The sequence below is a fragment of the Drosophila mojavensis genome, unplaced genomic scaffold (genome assembly GCF_018153725.1).
Source record: "Drosophila mojavensis isolate 15081-1352.22 unplaced genomic scaffold, ASM1815372v1 contig_36, whole genome shotgun sequence".
NCBI classification, from domain to species: domain Eukaryota; kingdom Metazoa; phylum Arthropoda; class Insecta; order Diptera; family Drosophilidae; genus Drosophila; species Drosophila mojavensis.
In genome coordinates this window covers 12,172,601-12,187,500 of record NW_025318858.1, presented here as the reverse complement: position 1 = coordinate 12,187,500, position 14,900 = coordinate 12,172,601, and the positions used below count along the sequence as shown (strand labels likewise).

Sequence of the window (14,900 nt, the reverse complement as noted above, 5' to 3'; positions counted from 1 at the left end):
CAAATAATAACAGATATGAAATTTGAAAAAAAAAAAAACAAGTTTGAGCTTTAAAATATTGAATGAATAAAATATTATTATAAATACAAAGAACCTCCACGCCTCCTTTTGCCTGCGCTTTTACTTCTTAGAAGCCGAAAAAAATGGATAGGAACTCAAAGGATCTCAGCAATATTTTTAATGTAAATATTACTCTTAATATAAGTTTAGAAATATAAGTAGCTAAGAAGAAGAATAGCAACAAAGGATCTTAAGAACTCAGCTTAGCATTTTAGAGTTTGTTCACAAATTTCTATAGACCTGTTGATATCTTGAATTAGAAGTAGGTTAGGATTTATGATATTTTTGCTAATTATACCCTGAACCCATTGAAAATGGGAAATCAGGGTATAATGGTTTTGTGAAAAGTATGTAACAGGCAGAAGGAATCATCGCAGACCCCATAAAGTATATATATTCTTGATCAGGACGACGAGCTGAGTCGATATAGCCCTGTCCGTCTGTCCGTCCGTCCGTCCGTCCGTCCGTCCGTCCGTCCGTATGAGCAAAAGGATCTCAGAAGATATAAGAGCTAGAGAGCTGAAATTTGGCATGCATACTCGTGTATACCATAGGCAGTACGAGTTTGCTTTATTTTTTCGATAACTCGTCCGATAACATTTTTATCGAGAATAATCGAAAAATCGACTTGGTTTTTTCAGCCTAGTTTGAACACTTTTAAACCTGGAGACTTCAAATTTGCGTTGTATATAGAGTTAATGGACACAAAGATTTTGTAATTTACAGATTTTGGATACCACGCCCCCTTCGCCCCCAATTTATAAAAAACGCATTTCAAGTACTAGAGACTTGTGCTTTGGAATGTACACACATTTTAACCATATGATTACGCTCTAAAAGTTTCATAAAGATTGTATGTCTACAAAAGAAATTATTCAACAAATAAATCACTGCTGACTGCGCAGTTAGCAGAGCGCGTGCCTATAAGTGGATGTGTATGTATGTAAAAGAAGTGCAGAATGATTAGAATATCAGCTTGGAGGGTTCAGGGTATCTCCCAGTCGAGCAGTCTCGACTGGAGCCTTCTTACTTGTTTTCTTTGGTTAGAATATGATACTATTAAGTATCAGATAGCAATTTGGGATATTAGTTCGAACGCTTTTTTCAGTCTTTCCTTAATATTCATATAGATTGATTGATAGTAACTAACAGGTGTTTCGAAAAAATTGAAAGATCAATATGAGTGCAACGCGCTGCAATGATTGAATGTGAATTGAATGTGAATTGAATTATTGAATATTCAATGAATAACAGATGAAGTACTCACCTTTTCATCATCACCAAGGCCACCGCCGCCCAGGCCACTGGCTGATTTGGTTAGCAGATGACGCAGTCGCTCCGATGATTCTTGCGGAAGTGTTTGTTGCTGCTGTTGTTGTTGCTGCTGCTGCTGCTGTTGTTGCTGTTGGCTGAGCAGCAAACCCCCAACGCCATTCGGCAGACCGCCGCCTATGAGCGCATTGTTGTTGCTGTTGCTGGCATTGGTGCTGCTGCTGCCTTGCTGCTGCTGCTGCTGCTGCTGTTGCTCTTTGTCCGGCTTGGTGTCCGCCGGATCGTAGGAGTGAAAATTGAAACCGTAACTGCCGCCGGCCCCGGCGCTTGCATTCGATTGCGGCGAGGGCAAACTGGCTGCCGAATGGGACGACAATTGGTAGGGCGTCGCTGGCGAGGCGCATACGGCCGGACTGAAGCCATGCCCCGAGGGCGGACGCGGCGTACTCACGGGCGTCGCAACAGATGCCCGCGAATTGGGACGCGAATCGGACCAGCCGCCCACCCCACCGCTGGGATCCATGTCGAACGAGGAATGTGCAATATCAAACTCAAACGCATCGCTGCCATAAAACGAATGCTCCCCGGGCGCCGGCGATGCGGTGAACGCATTCACCAACGTTGCCGCCGACGAGTTGGCCGAGGAGCCGCTGGCATTGCTCAGACGCTGCTGCATGCCGCTGCCATTGATGATGGCCGAGGTCATGAGCGGTCCGCCCACATTTGTGGTTTGTGTGTTGCTGCCATTGTTGTTGCTGCTGCTGCCGTTGTTGTTGTTGTTGTTGTTGCTGCTGTTGTTGTTGTTGTGCTGTCCACCGCCAACAAGGCCGCCCAACAGATTCGTGGGCAACAGCGCAGACGCCGCCGAGGATGTGGAGGAGCTATGCCCCAGCGCTTCCATCGAGAGCGTATTCACCAGCGAACTGGCCAGCGAGGCGCCCGGCGACATGGCGCACATTTGACTCAGACCTAAACCAACACCACCACCACTGCCGCCCACTCCCGTATTATTGCAATTCATATCGTTCTCCGAATTGAGCAGCGTCTGCACGGACATTATGAAATCACTCTCGCCCGGCGTCTGATTGAGAAACAGTCTCGAATTGGCCTTCACATGCACATAGACATCGGGCGCACCGAGGCGCAGCCGAAATGGACGTGATATAACATTCGATATGGAGCCACCGCTGGCGGGACCACCCACCGAGCTGCCCGGCGAACGCACCGCCGTCGAGTCTTGAATATCGCGCAAATGCGATTTGAGCGTCGATAGATCGTGCGGATGGCATAGATCCTGCCAGAGGCGACCCACCCACGACTGCAGATGCTGTTTGAATGGCTCACGCAGCGCCGTCGCGTCCAGGCTGAGTATTTTCCCATGCCCGTCCAGCTTGAAGGTCATCTGCTCGATGGGCTGCTGATGCACATGCTGCTGCATATTGATCTCCAGCGGCGACTCGTCCTCCGGCCTGGTGATCAGGCACAGCACTGAGCTGCTCGCATCGGCGTCATCTGCAAATGTAACAAGTTTAGTTCAATTGTCCAATTCTGATCTATGAAACGAACCATAACCCAGTTTTAGGTATTGCTTTAACTGAAATGCATTGAAGATCATTTTATTGACATAATTTCGCCTACTACTTCTACTTCTTCTTTCCTTATTTCTTGTTTACTGCACTTTAAAACTCAGAAGTTCGAATAGTCTGAGTATACTCTATTTCCATATTTCCTATATTTCATATAAGTTTATTTATTTGTTGCTCCTTTCCTGCCTTTCTTGAATAAATTAGAAAACTTATTTCTTTGAGAAATTTTGTATTATTTGAATAACTATATCATATATAGACATACTCTATAAGACAACATTAATTTTATATCAATATTAATCAATTTTGCAAGAAATGTATGCAGACAGAAAGTAGAGCTAGTTGTATTCTATTATCTTTATCTCTGCATCTTCATAAAATAAATGTTTTATGTATTTGGCTCTAGTCATAAATAGATTTATTGTTGAATTGAATAATTTCCAATTATTTTCGCAGTTACCCTCATTTATATTTCAGAAAAGTGGAAGATATATCCAGATAAATGATATTTCTATTTATTCCACATTATCATCTCATCTTTGTATCCCTAATAATTAAGTAATTAATTAATTATGTATGATATTTACGATGATATATGGAAAGGTTTGTGCTTAATCGTTTCTTTCCTACATAATTTTTTAACTGTCGCGGCAAGTCGATTTCTATGTTTTCCGTATGATTCTTTTATATGTTTTATTCGTTTATAAGTTTTTCTAAATACTTTCTCATTTTTCCCCATTGAGTTTAGCTTTAAGAAACGTTACTAGATCATTTTACCTACCCTTTTATTTGCTGGATCTCTTACAAATTGTGTTTTTCTTGCCTCATATATCGTTTAATATAACTAAAATAAATATTGGAAAAGGGAGATCTCTTGTTCTTATACCCATTATTTATTTTTAATTACTGGAATATTCACACTTCTATTTTATTACCTCTTTATATCTCCCCTCTAATATTACTAATCTGTCGTTTCTTCAAAATCATTCTGCATTAAAACAATACCCAAACCTAGACTTGCCATTGCTCTCAAGGACTCACCCTTCACTGGCGCCGCTATCAATACGACCTCTTCATACTTGTCCTGGTGTCCGGACGGCCTGAGCGGCTTCTGGTCCATGGCATCGCAGTTGGAGGAGGTCTGTGTGGCCGGTCGTGTATCCTTGACTAGCATGCGCACCTTGGTGGAGATGCTGCGCTTCGATTTGGATGCTCCACCGATGTTGGCGCCTGGTCCCGTGCCAGCGCCGTTGCCAGCACTGGAACTGGAATTGGAACCAGCCGATTGCTGTGACGCATTGCCATTGTTCAGCTCATCGAGATCACCCCAGCCGCCAATTGAGCCAGCTCCCGTGCCTACACCACCGCCACCGCCACCGCCACCGCCACCGCCTCCTCCACCTCCACCTCCACCTCCGCCTCCACCGCTGCCACTGCTGCTGCTGTACATGTTGTTTATGATCGGCTCCAGTTTGGCGTGATCCCCCGCATAGAGGTATCGGTAGAGAGGCTGGTGGAAGAGCTCCTGCTTCTCATAGCCGATCAGTTCGCGTATGTTCTGCGTGCAGGACTCAATGATGCCGTTAGCGTTCACCTGCAGCAGCACCCAGCCGACGGAGCTAATGTAATGCTCGAGCGCTTCAAAGTAAGCGGATATTTCAGGCACTTGACCGTTCAGCAGCGATGGCTCTGGCAATGGTGGCTCTGTTGATGAGACTTCGCCCTGTTGCACAGGGTGTATCGAGCAGTTGTCGGTGGCGCAGCGTGGGCAGCGCGTTGAGGTTGCTTGTGGTTTGTGGCTATTGTTGTTGTTGTTGTTGTTGTTATTAGTATTATTATTGTTATTGTTATTATTATTGTTATTGTTGTTGGTCGTTGTTGTGGAGTTGTTGTTGTTATTATTGGTAGATGTTGAGGATATATCACGGCTTTGGCCTTTGTCACAAATATCACGATACTGTAAATTATGATAAGAGAAAACAATTTGAATTAAACCTGTTCTTAAATGGTTTGCTTTTAAATTTAATTATTTAAATATCGATCATAAGTTATGAAATTATATTTCACAAATAATATTTCAAGTTATTTTAAAATAATTTTTATTATAATATTTATTTAAATGGTTAATGGTTTTCAAATTTTTTGTATAAAAAAGTATTTAATTAAATTGTACTTGTATTAATATATACCTAATATATTTGATATATTTATTCACATTTATATGTATGAATCAAATATTCATTTAAAAGATATTTTTTAATTAATTATTATTTTTAAATTCACATTCACTCAGCGCGCCTGCAACTCTATTTTCAAGTTAAATGTTTACCATGCGGAAGTATTTTCGACAAAGCTCATTTTATGTACTACAGCAAAAACGCAAAAAAAAAAAAAAAAAAACAAAAAAAAAAAAACACCAAAAACACAACGGAACAACAGTACAATAAAAAAATTGAGCTACACTCAAAATAATTATTATAGCCTGCTTCGCGATCAACAGCAGTTCCATCACTTGCTGTTGTTTTTGTTTGCGCAAAGCTTTCTGGCGCGAGTAGTAGAAAAGGAGAGCGAGCCAAAAGCTCGTATGGTCATCGTGCGTCGGCGTCGCACGCTCTCAGCGTGTTTACACAATGAAGTGCAATAAACCGCATTTCATCTCATTTCTTCACTCTGCAAGTGTGTGCTCATAGATATGCGTGTATGTGTGTGTATTATATTTTTACTTCGCCACGCAAATTTTTGCGCGCGCGTTTGAGCTTTGAGTCATTGACACAGGCGAAACACTCACACACAGATACGCACATACACATGCGCGAATGCAAGCACAGCATAATCACAACAAAAGTCAACAAGAGAACTCCCAATGAAAGCGCAATAATATTGTTGTTATTATTGTTTGCTTTGAAAAGTCATAAGACGCAGTTCGAACGCATTGAAATTTCACAATTTTCACAGCACACTCAAGGTCAATCAACTTGAACGACGCATGTCAATGGCTCTATCCACTCACTCACTTTTATTGTATTGCATTTACATACATATTTACATGTGCGTGTAAATAAAGTAGTTTAGATTTAGTGCCGAATTACTCACTATCAGAAATGTGAACGAGAAAAGCAAAAGCAATTAAAAATCACAGAAACGTTGCGCACACTCAGCACTGTCACAAAGTTGCCGAAATACTAAACACAAATTTTTTGATGCAATTGTATTATTGTATTAAAAAAAATAAAAAGAGAAAAAGAAGAAGCAGAAACCCGAAAACACGGCAAAAATATACGAATACTACAACAAAGAAGGCAAAAGCTGACGAAGCGCTGCTCTCTATCTGACGCTCTCACGCTACATATGTGTGCTGCTGCTGTTGTTCCTCTCCAGACATTTGTTTACCGGCTCACGTGTGATACGTACGAAAGCGTAAATGTGTTTGTATGACAGTGGCTGTATGCCAGTATGTGTGTGAACGTGTGCGTGTGTGTTTTGTTATCACCCATTGCCTTTGCACCTTGTGTGAGAGGGCGGCGAAGAAACTGGCGCTGACGCTGCCACTGCTGCTTGCTGTTGCTACTGCTGCTGCTATTGTTATTGTTATTGTTGTTCTTGTTCTTGTTGCTATTTTAGCTGCTCTTACTGTTGCACACAAATAAACAATAACAAAAAGAAATATGAAATTGCGAAGTGCGAAGTGCGACGTCATCGCCAAAAAACAAACGCAGTTCGTTGATCTGCCAGTGCAATCGCGCAGAGCGCAGAGCGAGCTTTTACTTCTTTTTGTTTGGAAGGAAGCTCGCATCTGTGTCAGTGAGTACAATTGTATACGCCTGCGTGTGTGTATAAGTCTTTATGTTTGTGTGCGCCAGCCAACCAGGAAAAGTTGCTCAAGCAACGGGCACACAAAAAATTCTTTTTTTTTTCGGGGTGAAGGCACTCCGAAAATATCAGTCAAATGATAAAATAAACAACAACAAGAACAACATAAACCGGGGCATGCAATGACGAATATGTCTAAAACGTGTCTGGACTTTTTGTTCTTTATATGCACGAGTGTGCGTTTTTTTTTTTTTTGCGGGCTTTGGCCTGTAGCTTCAATTGATCGCATCAGGTAATGTGCGAATTTTGAGAGAGCTTCGGGGGAAAAAAAAAACGCAGATGCGAAGCAAAGCAGACAAACACAACAACAGAAAGCAAACCAAAAGCTGAAACAGATCCCAACACAATAAAAGGGGTAAATACCATCTGCGTATGGGAAAACAATGAGAGCGTCTCGTTTTCACAATAAAAATAAAATAGTGGATGGATGAGGGAAGTGTCGCCAGCAATCCGAAATTAATGAACATCCAACTGTGCTCAAATGATAAACTTGCAGAAATGATTCTTAAAAAATAATAATAATATTTGATAGCTCACTTTTAAGTGCTATAGCTATAAGCTCTATAACAATGTTTTCCAGCAAGTTCTAGGTGGAACGCAGTTACCACACTCTCAAGTTGCCAAAAAATGGTATAGAATTGAATTGAGCCTCACACTTACACTCACACACATTTACTCACTCACGCACACGCACTCTCGCATTTACGTTCTCACTCACTCTCGGCTAGCAGCTGAGTAAAAATGGCTCGCTGAGTGACAGCAGCGACAATTCAACTGACTAAGCCCGGGCGCAAGCAGCGCTTTCAGCTCTCCATGCGCTACTGAGCCGAACTTAAGCCACAGTCGGGCGAAATAGGCGAACAAAACAGAAAAGCAACTGAGACTAGAGGTCGGCGTTGAAGTAGCTCAGAATATGCAATGGCTTTCCGAATAGTTGTAAGCGGAGTGTAAAAGCTTTCGCTGGCAATATATGTGAAGGTTAAAGCTTAAGATTTCATGTGAATTATTTAAGCAAATCTTTAGAGCTTGAGTTACAATGGAAGCACTCAAACTTTAGATAAAACCACAAGATGTGTAGTATACTACTTGGTAAATATTTTATAATAATATTAAAGTGTAAACATTTAAGCAAATGTACAATTTTTACAATTCATTGGTAAATATTTTACAAAAATTAAATTGAAAAATTCAAGCAAATGTGTAGAACTCAAAGAAGTTAAATAAAACCTGACAAAAAATTTAAATTAATTATGTATATTTAAATCAGAAGCTAAAACCTCATCCCATCTACATAGTAAATATTTTATAGTTATTTACTTGACTAAAAGCTTTTCAGTTTAATTATGTTAAATAATGAATGCTCATAATTGCCTAACTAAATTAATTCAATATTTATTTAGCTGGCTACCTTAATAATTTCAAATTAGCTTAGCTCATATAGCTTCCGCACCAGAGCGACATTTAATTGAATTTATTTATTATTAATTTGTCACTTTGTAGAGGGAATACCCTTAATTGGTAGCCAGCCATATGCTAACTCCTATTAATTGCTTTAACTTGTGCTTAGCTTACAAGCTGCACAGTTAAATAAAATTATTATGTATTATGTATTTTGTTTAACTTTGTTGTTTTTTGCCTTTTTTTTTTTTTGTTTTCTTTTTTCGTTGAATTTTGTTTTTGAAGTTCGGCAAAGCGTGGCGCTTATGATTTGCATAATAAAGTGCTTAGGCTACCTGAAACCAATAAAAGAAATACACACACACACATACGCAGGGAGAGCGAGAGAGAGAGAGAGAGAGAGAGCAAAAGCACAAGCCTAAAATAACATGACGAGAATGAACCGCGTATCGCTGTCAATGGAAACATAAATAAATTTATGTAAATTGAATAAAAATATTAATTAAATTCCTCTTGCAGACCAGCAAAATGCAAAAAGGCAAAAAAATAAAAAAGAACAAATAAGAACGTTGTAGTCGGGTATTACCGACTGCAGATTACTCATTCACGGCCCAAACGGTGCCTAATTCATTTTACGATCTCTCGAATTTCTAACTGCAGTTTTTCCCGATTTACCACGCCCCCATGGGGCATAGACTTACCCACCATATATTTTTTTGATCATAGTTTATCGAAGGTATTCATAGTCTTTAGCTTCAATTCGGACAGACGGCAGGACGAACGGAAAGGGCGACATTGCACGAAACCAATATACTCATTTCATTTTCGTGAATGAGTATAAAAACAAAGTAATATAAAATTACGTCAGTCGAAAAGTCTCTATGGGCTCCATAGCTGCCCTCTCTTTTTCTCTCCGTCTCTCCCTGTCGCTCTGCCTCTGTGTCTATCTAGCTCTCTCAGTGGCCGTGTTTCATGCGTATTATTATTTTAATCTTCTTTGCGGTTTGAAAATAATTGCTTTTTAATTGAAACGCGGGTGTCGCCAAAATAGCAAAAGACAAGAACAACAACAGCAACAGAAGTGCATAGAAATTACATTGGGGATTTGTCTATCCTAATTGATCATTAGTTATTCCGGTCAGAGGCCCAGGGTTCACGTCGCTTGCTCCACGACAACTTGTTCAACATTTTGCTTATTAGTTTTGTTTGATGAGTTTTTTGATTGATTGTCGAAGTTGTTGTTGTTGTTGCCGTTATTAGTTTTGCATAATAGCCCTGCGAATTGAAGCCATCTTCTTGAGTTTGACTTACCGTTCGAACCACTTGATTTAATATTGCCGCCTTATCCGGTTTCGTTGATGTCATATCTCCACGTTTATTGAGCTGCAGAAATTCGGAGAGCTGCTCAATGTAATTGTTTTCCATTTCCCGACGTCGCTTCTCATTGTTGCATTTGTTTATTTGTGATTGTGGCTGTAAAAACAAATATTTCAATTTGTTTAAAGTAACTTTTAGGGGTTAATTAAAGAGCTGTATTCTATTATTATTTAGTTTATATTATTTATTATAATTATTTATGCAAAAACTTTATCTATTGACATGAACTGAAAACGTTTCGATTAATCTTTGTATTTACACAAGTTTTTAAAAGCTTAAATCATTTTTATTTAAAGCTCCTCTAAAAGTACTGTCTACATATATTTATAAAATTATATTCAATATGTCTATATACATACATATATGTATAGCGATTGCACTTGATATAAAGAGTTTCTTCAGCAACGATTATTTTAGACAAAGAATAATAAAAGCGCGCAGATTACATGTAGAATTATTCAAGACTAAACCCTTTCTTTATATAGTTGATAACAAAAGCTATGAAAGCTTTGTATGATAATAATCATAAATGGGTATGCTGAATTTTTTAGATATTTTAAGATAGATAAGTAGTAGCTTTCCAAACTGTAAGGTCAAAATAAATAAAATAAATAAATATTAACTGTTTTTTTTTTTTTTCAAATAATAACAACGTTTATATTGCAGCTGAATTTCTGCTAAATCTTTGTTTTACTAATAGTATACTTGGAAAAAAAATACTTGAGTTCTGCTAGATATTTCTCTTCAGCTGAATTAAGCTTTGCATTAAATTTCATGAAAGACTAATGAAAGTGCTGCTAGATTAATAAAACTGTATGCCCTGAAATTCATAATTCAGTCATTTTCTATTCAGACTTTAAGTTATATAAAAACATCATATACATCTTATAAAGCTTTAATAAACTCAAAAGCAATTTTAAAGTTGCTAAATTAATGAGGGAACTAAATAACAATAGACAAAATAATAGAAAAAATATTATTTTATTAAATTATTATTATAACTGACTTGAGAAAGGGCTTTTTCTTTAAGACTGCTAATATTTTGAATTTGGCTTTGAAGCTTCCTAGACTTAAATAGGACTTTTATTTTATATTAATACTCGTTTTGAAACATTTTCTTCTGAATTTATAGCGAGAATTTAAAAAATGGAAAATAAAAATGTAAAAATTTTTGCAGCTTTTTTAAGTGTAGCTTTAGGGTTCATACTTTCAGATATTTATTATTCAGATATAACATTATAGTTTATTTTGTAGTGCTTAATACTTACCAAATTAATTTTGGTATCCGTCTTGCGACGTATTTTGCGACCCGGCGTCGCAGAGTTGGCAGGAATCGGCGATGCCACCGCGTTCATAATGGCCGATCGCTGCAATGCAGCTGCAATGTGCGCCGTTGCGGCGGCAGCTGCCGCTGTTTTGCTATGATGCGAATGATGAGAGTTGAGCTGCGGCTGCTGCGGGTGCTGCTGGTGTTGTGGATGATGTTGCTGCTGGTAGAGCAGTTGCTGCTGCTGTTGCTGCAGGGTGAGCAGATTGTTGGCAACTGCTGCTGGCGAGGGTGAGGGGGCTGTGGGTGAGGTCGTGGCGCCTGCAACACCAGCGCCTCCGCCACCCGCTGCCGTTGCGCGCTGCAGTGGCGTGCTGGGCGCCAATCCGTGCTGCAGCTGCGCCACTGGTGCCGGGAGGGGGCCGGGGCCAGTTACCACGCTACCGCCAGTGGCTGCGATTGTAACGGCTGCGGTCGCAGCGGCCGGTGATGAGCGCGGCAGATTGCAAACTGAGTGGTTGCTGTTGCTATTGCTGCTGCTGCTGCTGATGTTGCTGCTGTGGTTGTTGTTGCTGTTGTGCTTGTTGTTGTTGCCAGCGAGAGCTGCTGCGTTTGTTCCTTTTGTTGTTGCTGTACCTGAGGCCCAATGATCTGGTAAGTCACCTGGGCTAAGCCTGCGAAAGAGCAGAAAACAAAGAATAGTCGATTAGTAGACGATTTTATAGCCTTTTTTTTAATATTTGATTTTGGAAAAGTTTTGACCTTGGCCCTAATTCTTGACTTTGCCCCACACACGCTTTAGGCAGCATGCAAATGTCTTGCAAATAGGCCTCAATCACGAGTTAATGTGCTGACTCGATTACAACGCCATATTATCAAAGGCATTTGCATTTTGTGAATTGCATAGAGAGGCGAACATTTTGATTTGCACATAAAATATAAAGTTATCTCTTGGGGTATATTCCTTTATGTGTATATTTAGTTTATGTTTATGTAGATTTATTGTAAACTCAACTTCTAAACGAAATTATAGCTTAAAATTTTTTTAATAATATATAATTTTTTTTATATTTTATTAATATATAATAGCAATATATAATTTTTTTTTTTTTTTTTTTTTTTTTTTTTGAGCTTTATAAGACATTGCGAATTGTATAGAGCAGCCCATCCATTGTTTGATGCCTAAGGTAAACTCCTTAAAATTATATACCGGGAATTTTTTTTAAGCATACCTGTCAAAAAAAATAGACTCATTCTTGTGAATCGCCTAGAGAGGCTTACAGTTTGCTCTAGAGGCATATTTATATGACTTCTTAGAGTTCTTCTTTAAATACCCATAATTACAATGCCAATTTTGGGAAGTATTTATGCATTTGCAATTACCACGAAATAATATATAAATACATATATACTTATATAATTTTTTTCAGGTTAAATACAGTTGCTGTCCGCCCGCTGACTTAGGCAAATTATTTGGCGTGAAAATCTTTAGCAGCACCCGGTGCAGCCGTCACCCACACGTTGTCACGCCCACCGCAACGTGAGTGAAATTAATGCTGTCAGCTTTGCTTGCTTCAGCCCGGAACCGCAACTCGGCCCAAATGCCTCAAACAGATCCACCCAGAGCCCAGAGCCCAGAGCTCAGTTTTTGGTCTTGTCGCTGTCTGCGCCATTCAAGTGGTTATCAGCGTCATAAGCATTTGTCATATTAATATTGTGGTTGTTCGTCCTCATCATATTCTACTTCTTCTTCTTCTCCTTACAGTTCTTGTTGCCGCTGGCGTTGTCATGGCTGCTTTTTGTCTTTAAAATTCTTTGCCTTTTTGTACATTTTGTTTTGTTTTGGCTTTCCTTTTTTTATTATTTATTTTTCGCATGTATTTGGTTACGTGATTAATTGTTTACTTTGTGCGCCCAAAGTGTGGCACATTATTTGCTTTTTATTTACGTAAAGACCATTTGCAAAAAAACTGAAATTCTTGTTTGCATTTTTCATTATAATTTGGAATTATTATGGCGGAAATTTTTAATTGGAGCGTAGCAGCTATAAAAATATATTTTCAGTATGGGAACTATTAAAATAAATTTAACACTCATTCGCGAAACCGAAATGAGTATATTGGCTTTGTGCAATGTGCGGCTTGCTCTCCGTCCGTCTGTACGTCTACCCATTTCATCGCTATTGAAGCTAGAAACTTGAAATTTGGAACATATACTCGTGTATACCCTCGCCCACTAGGGGCGTGGCGAATCGGAAAAATGCATTTTCCACCATGATTAATTTAAGTGCTAGAGAATCAATATTTGTACAATTGCGAAGACAACAATAGGTCAACATTATAAATATTTCCATATAATATTGGGGGTGTGGCAAATCGGGGTAAATTATATTTTGCACAGCTTTGTATAGCTTTACTGCTCTATTGATTTGAATAAAAATATATATAATATATATAGTATATAGTATATATAGTATATATTATACCCAACCGCTTAGCGCTTGGTTCGTGTGTATAGATGAGTATTCTAAAGTCAATAACGCCCGACAGCAATTTTATTACTTGCTTATTATGTGTACATTTATAAAGAGCATCGTTTCATCTTAATCATTTTGATATTAATTCAATATAAAATATATTTTTTATGCAATCTCTTATAAAAACTTCATTTCTATTTACATTTTAATAATTACAATTTTAATAGATTAATTAAATTGCCTCCAAGATTTCTGCTCATACAATATTAAAATATTTAACTTTATTAACAAATCTTATGCACACATATTGATCTTTATATACATGTACATATATAATACATACATATGTACATATATATCACAAATTTCACAATATACCTACAGGTGTTTCCCCTTTTGTGTTTCTTTCAATTTGCTTTGTCATCGTGGATGTCAAATGTTTTGTTAAACGAAAGTTAAATTCAGGTTGAGTAAATATGAAATGAGAAATCGAGCGAATTTCTGTGCGATTCTTCTTCTTCGACGATTCGTCTTCGACGAATCGATAGCCTACGGATTGATAAGTTGTGAAATTAACGCTATGAGCACTGTGATAATACAGAAATATATAGATATATGTATATACACATACGTATTTATATATACATATATAGATATAGTAATATTTATATGTATTTATGGCCTGGCAGAGTCCAAACAATGATAAGCACAACAACAACAACAACAAAAAACAAGAGTCAGCTGCAACTGCATCAATTGTAATTTAATTAATTAACGCTGCGCTTTATATGCGCTAGCTTCTTTAATTAAGCGCGTCAATCATACGCTCCGTGCGCCATGCCCAAATAGAATACCCCAACTTCGTTATGATTATCACCTTCATCGTCATCATCATCACCATCATCTTCGTCATCAACTGCTAGCTGGCACATTAATGTGTCGCCCTGTCAGGCCAGAGCCACAACAGCAAGAAATAAAATAAAATAAGTCAGCCACAGAAAGAATCTGCACAATTATTGCGCCTGTCAAGGGAAACCATTTGGGTAGGCCAAGCAAACGGGCGGACAAACGGAAGGACGGACGGATGGAGGGGCAGCCACTGGGCGGCGCGGCGCAGCAGCGCTGCTTGTACGTCACTCATTTTCGCGCTCATTGCATAGGGCGGCCATTCACAGTTTTTTTTTCTCTCCCTCTTCTTTGCTTCTTGTTTATTCCGTTTTTTTTTTTCTTTTTTGGCCAACTGTCCGTCACCTCCGCCTTTGGTCGCAGTTCTGCCTGCTCCCTGGCGAGCGCTCGGCGCTTGAATCAACTTTTTTTTTTTTAGCAACTTCTGTGCATACTTCGTATTGCCTGTGCAAGTTGGGTAAATTAAGTTATGGGATAGTTTTATTTACTATTATTTAGTTTATTATTTATAAAAGCTATAAATGAAGCGCCTTAGATTGAGAATAGATGGATTTGAAATTTGTATTTCATTCATAATCGGCTTAATATTTGTAGCATAATTTCTATAGGCAAACTGTTCAAAGAATCCAATTGTTATATTGTTTGGAATTATTTTGGAAAAATATATTTTAAAACTTTAAAATTAACA

The 14,900-nt window shown here is 38.6% G+C and overlaps 1 protein-coding gene across 2 annotated transcripts in view; it reads right to left on the bottom strand.

Annotated features, from left to right (window-relative positions):
• LOC6576602 (neurogenic protein mastermind) overlaps positions 1-14,900 on the bottom strand; it is a 109,030-nt gene that overhangs the window by 7,121 nt on the left and 87,009 nt on the right. For both annotated transcript variants that reach the window (XM_032729404.2, XM_032729405.2), the window contains exons 3-6: positions 10,832-11,504; positions 9,498-9,659; positions 3,960-4,875; positions 1,328-2,844 (exon numbers count right to left, since the gene is read on the bottom strand). In XM_032729404.2, coding sequence (XP_032585295.1) covers positions 1,328-2,844; positions 3,960-4,875; positions 9,498-9,659; positions 10,832-11,504 — 3,268 coding nt within the window. The remainder of the gene's footprint in view (positions 1-1,327; positions 2,845-3,959; positions 4,876-9,497; positions 9,660-10,831; positions 11,505-14,900) is intronic.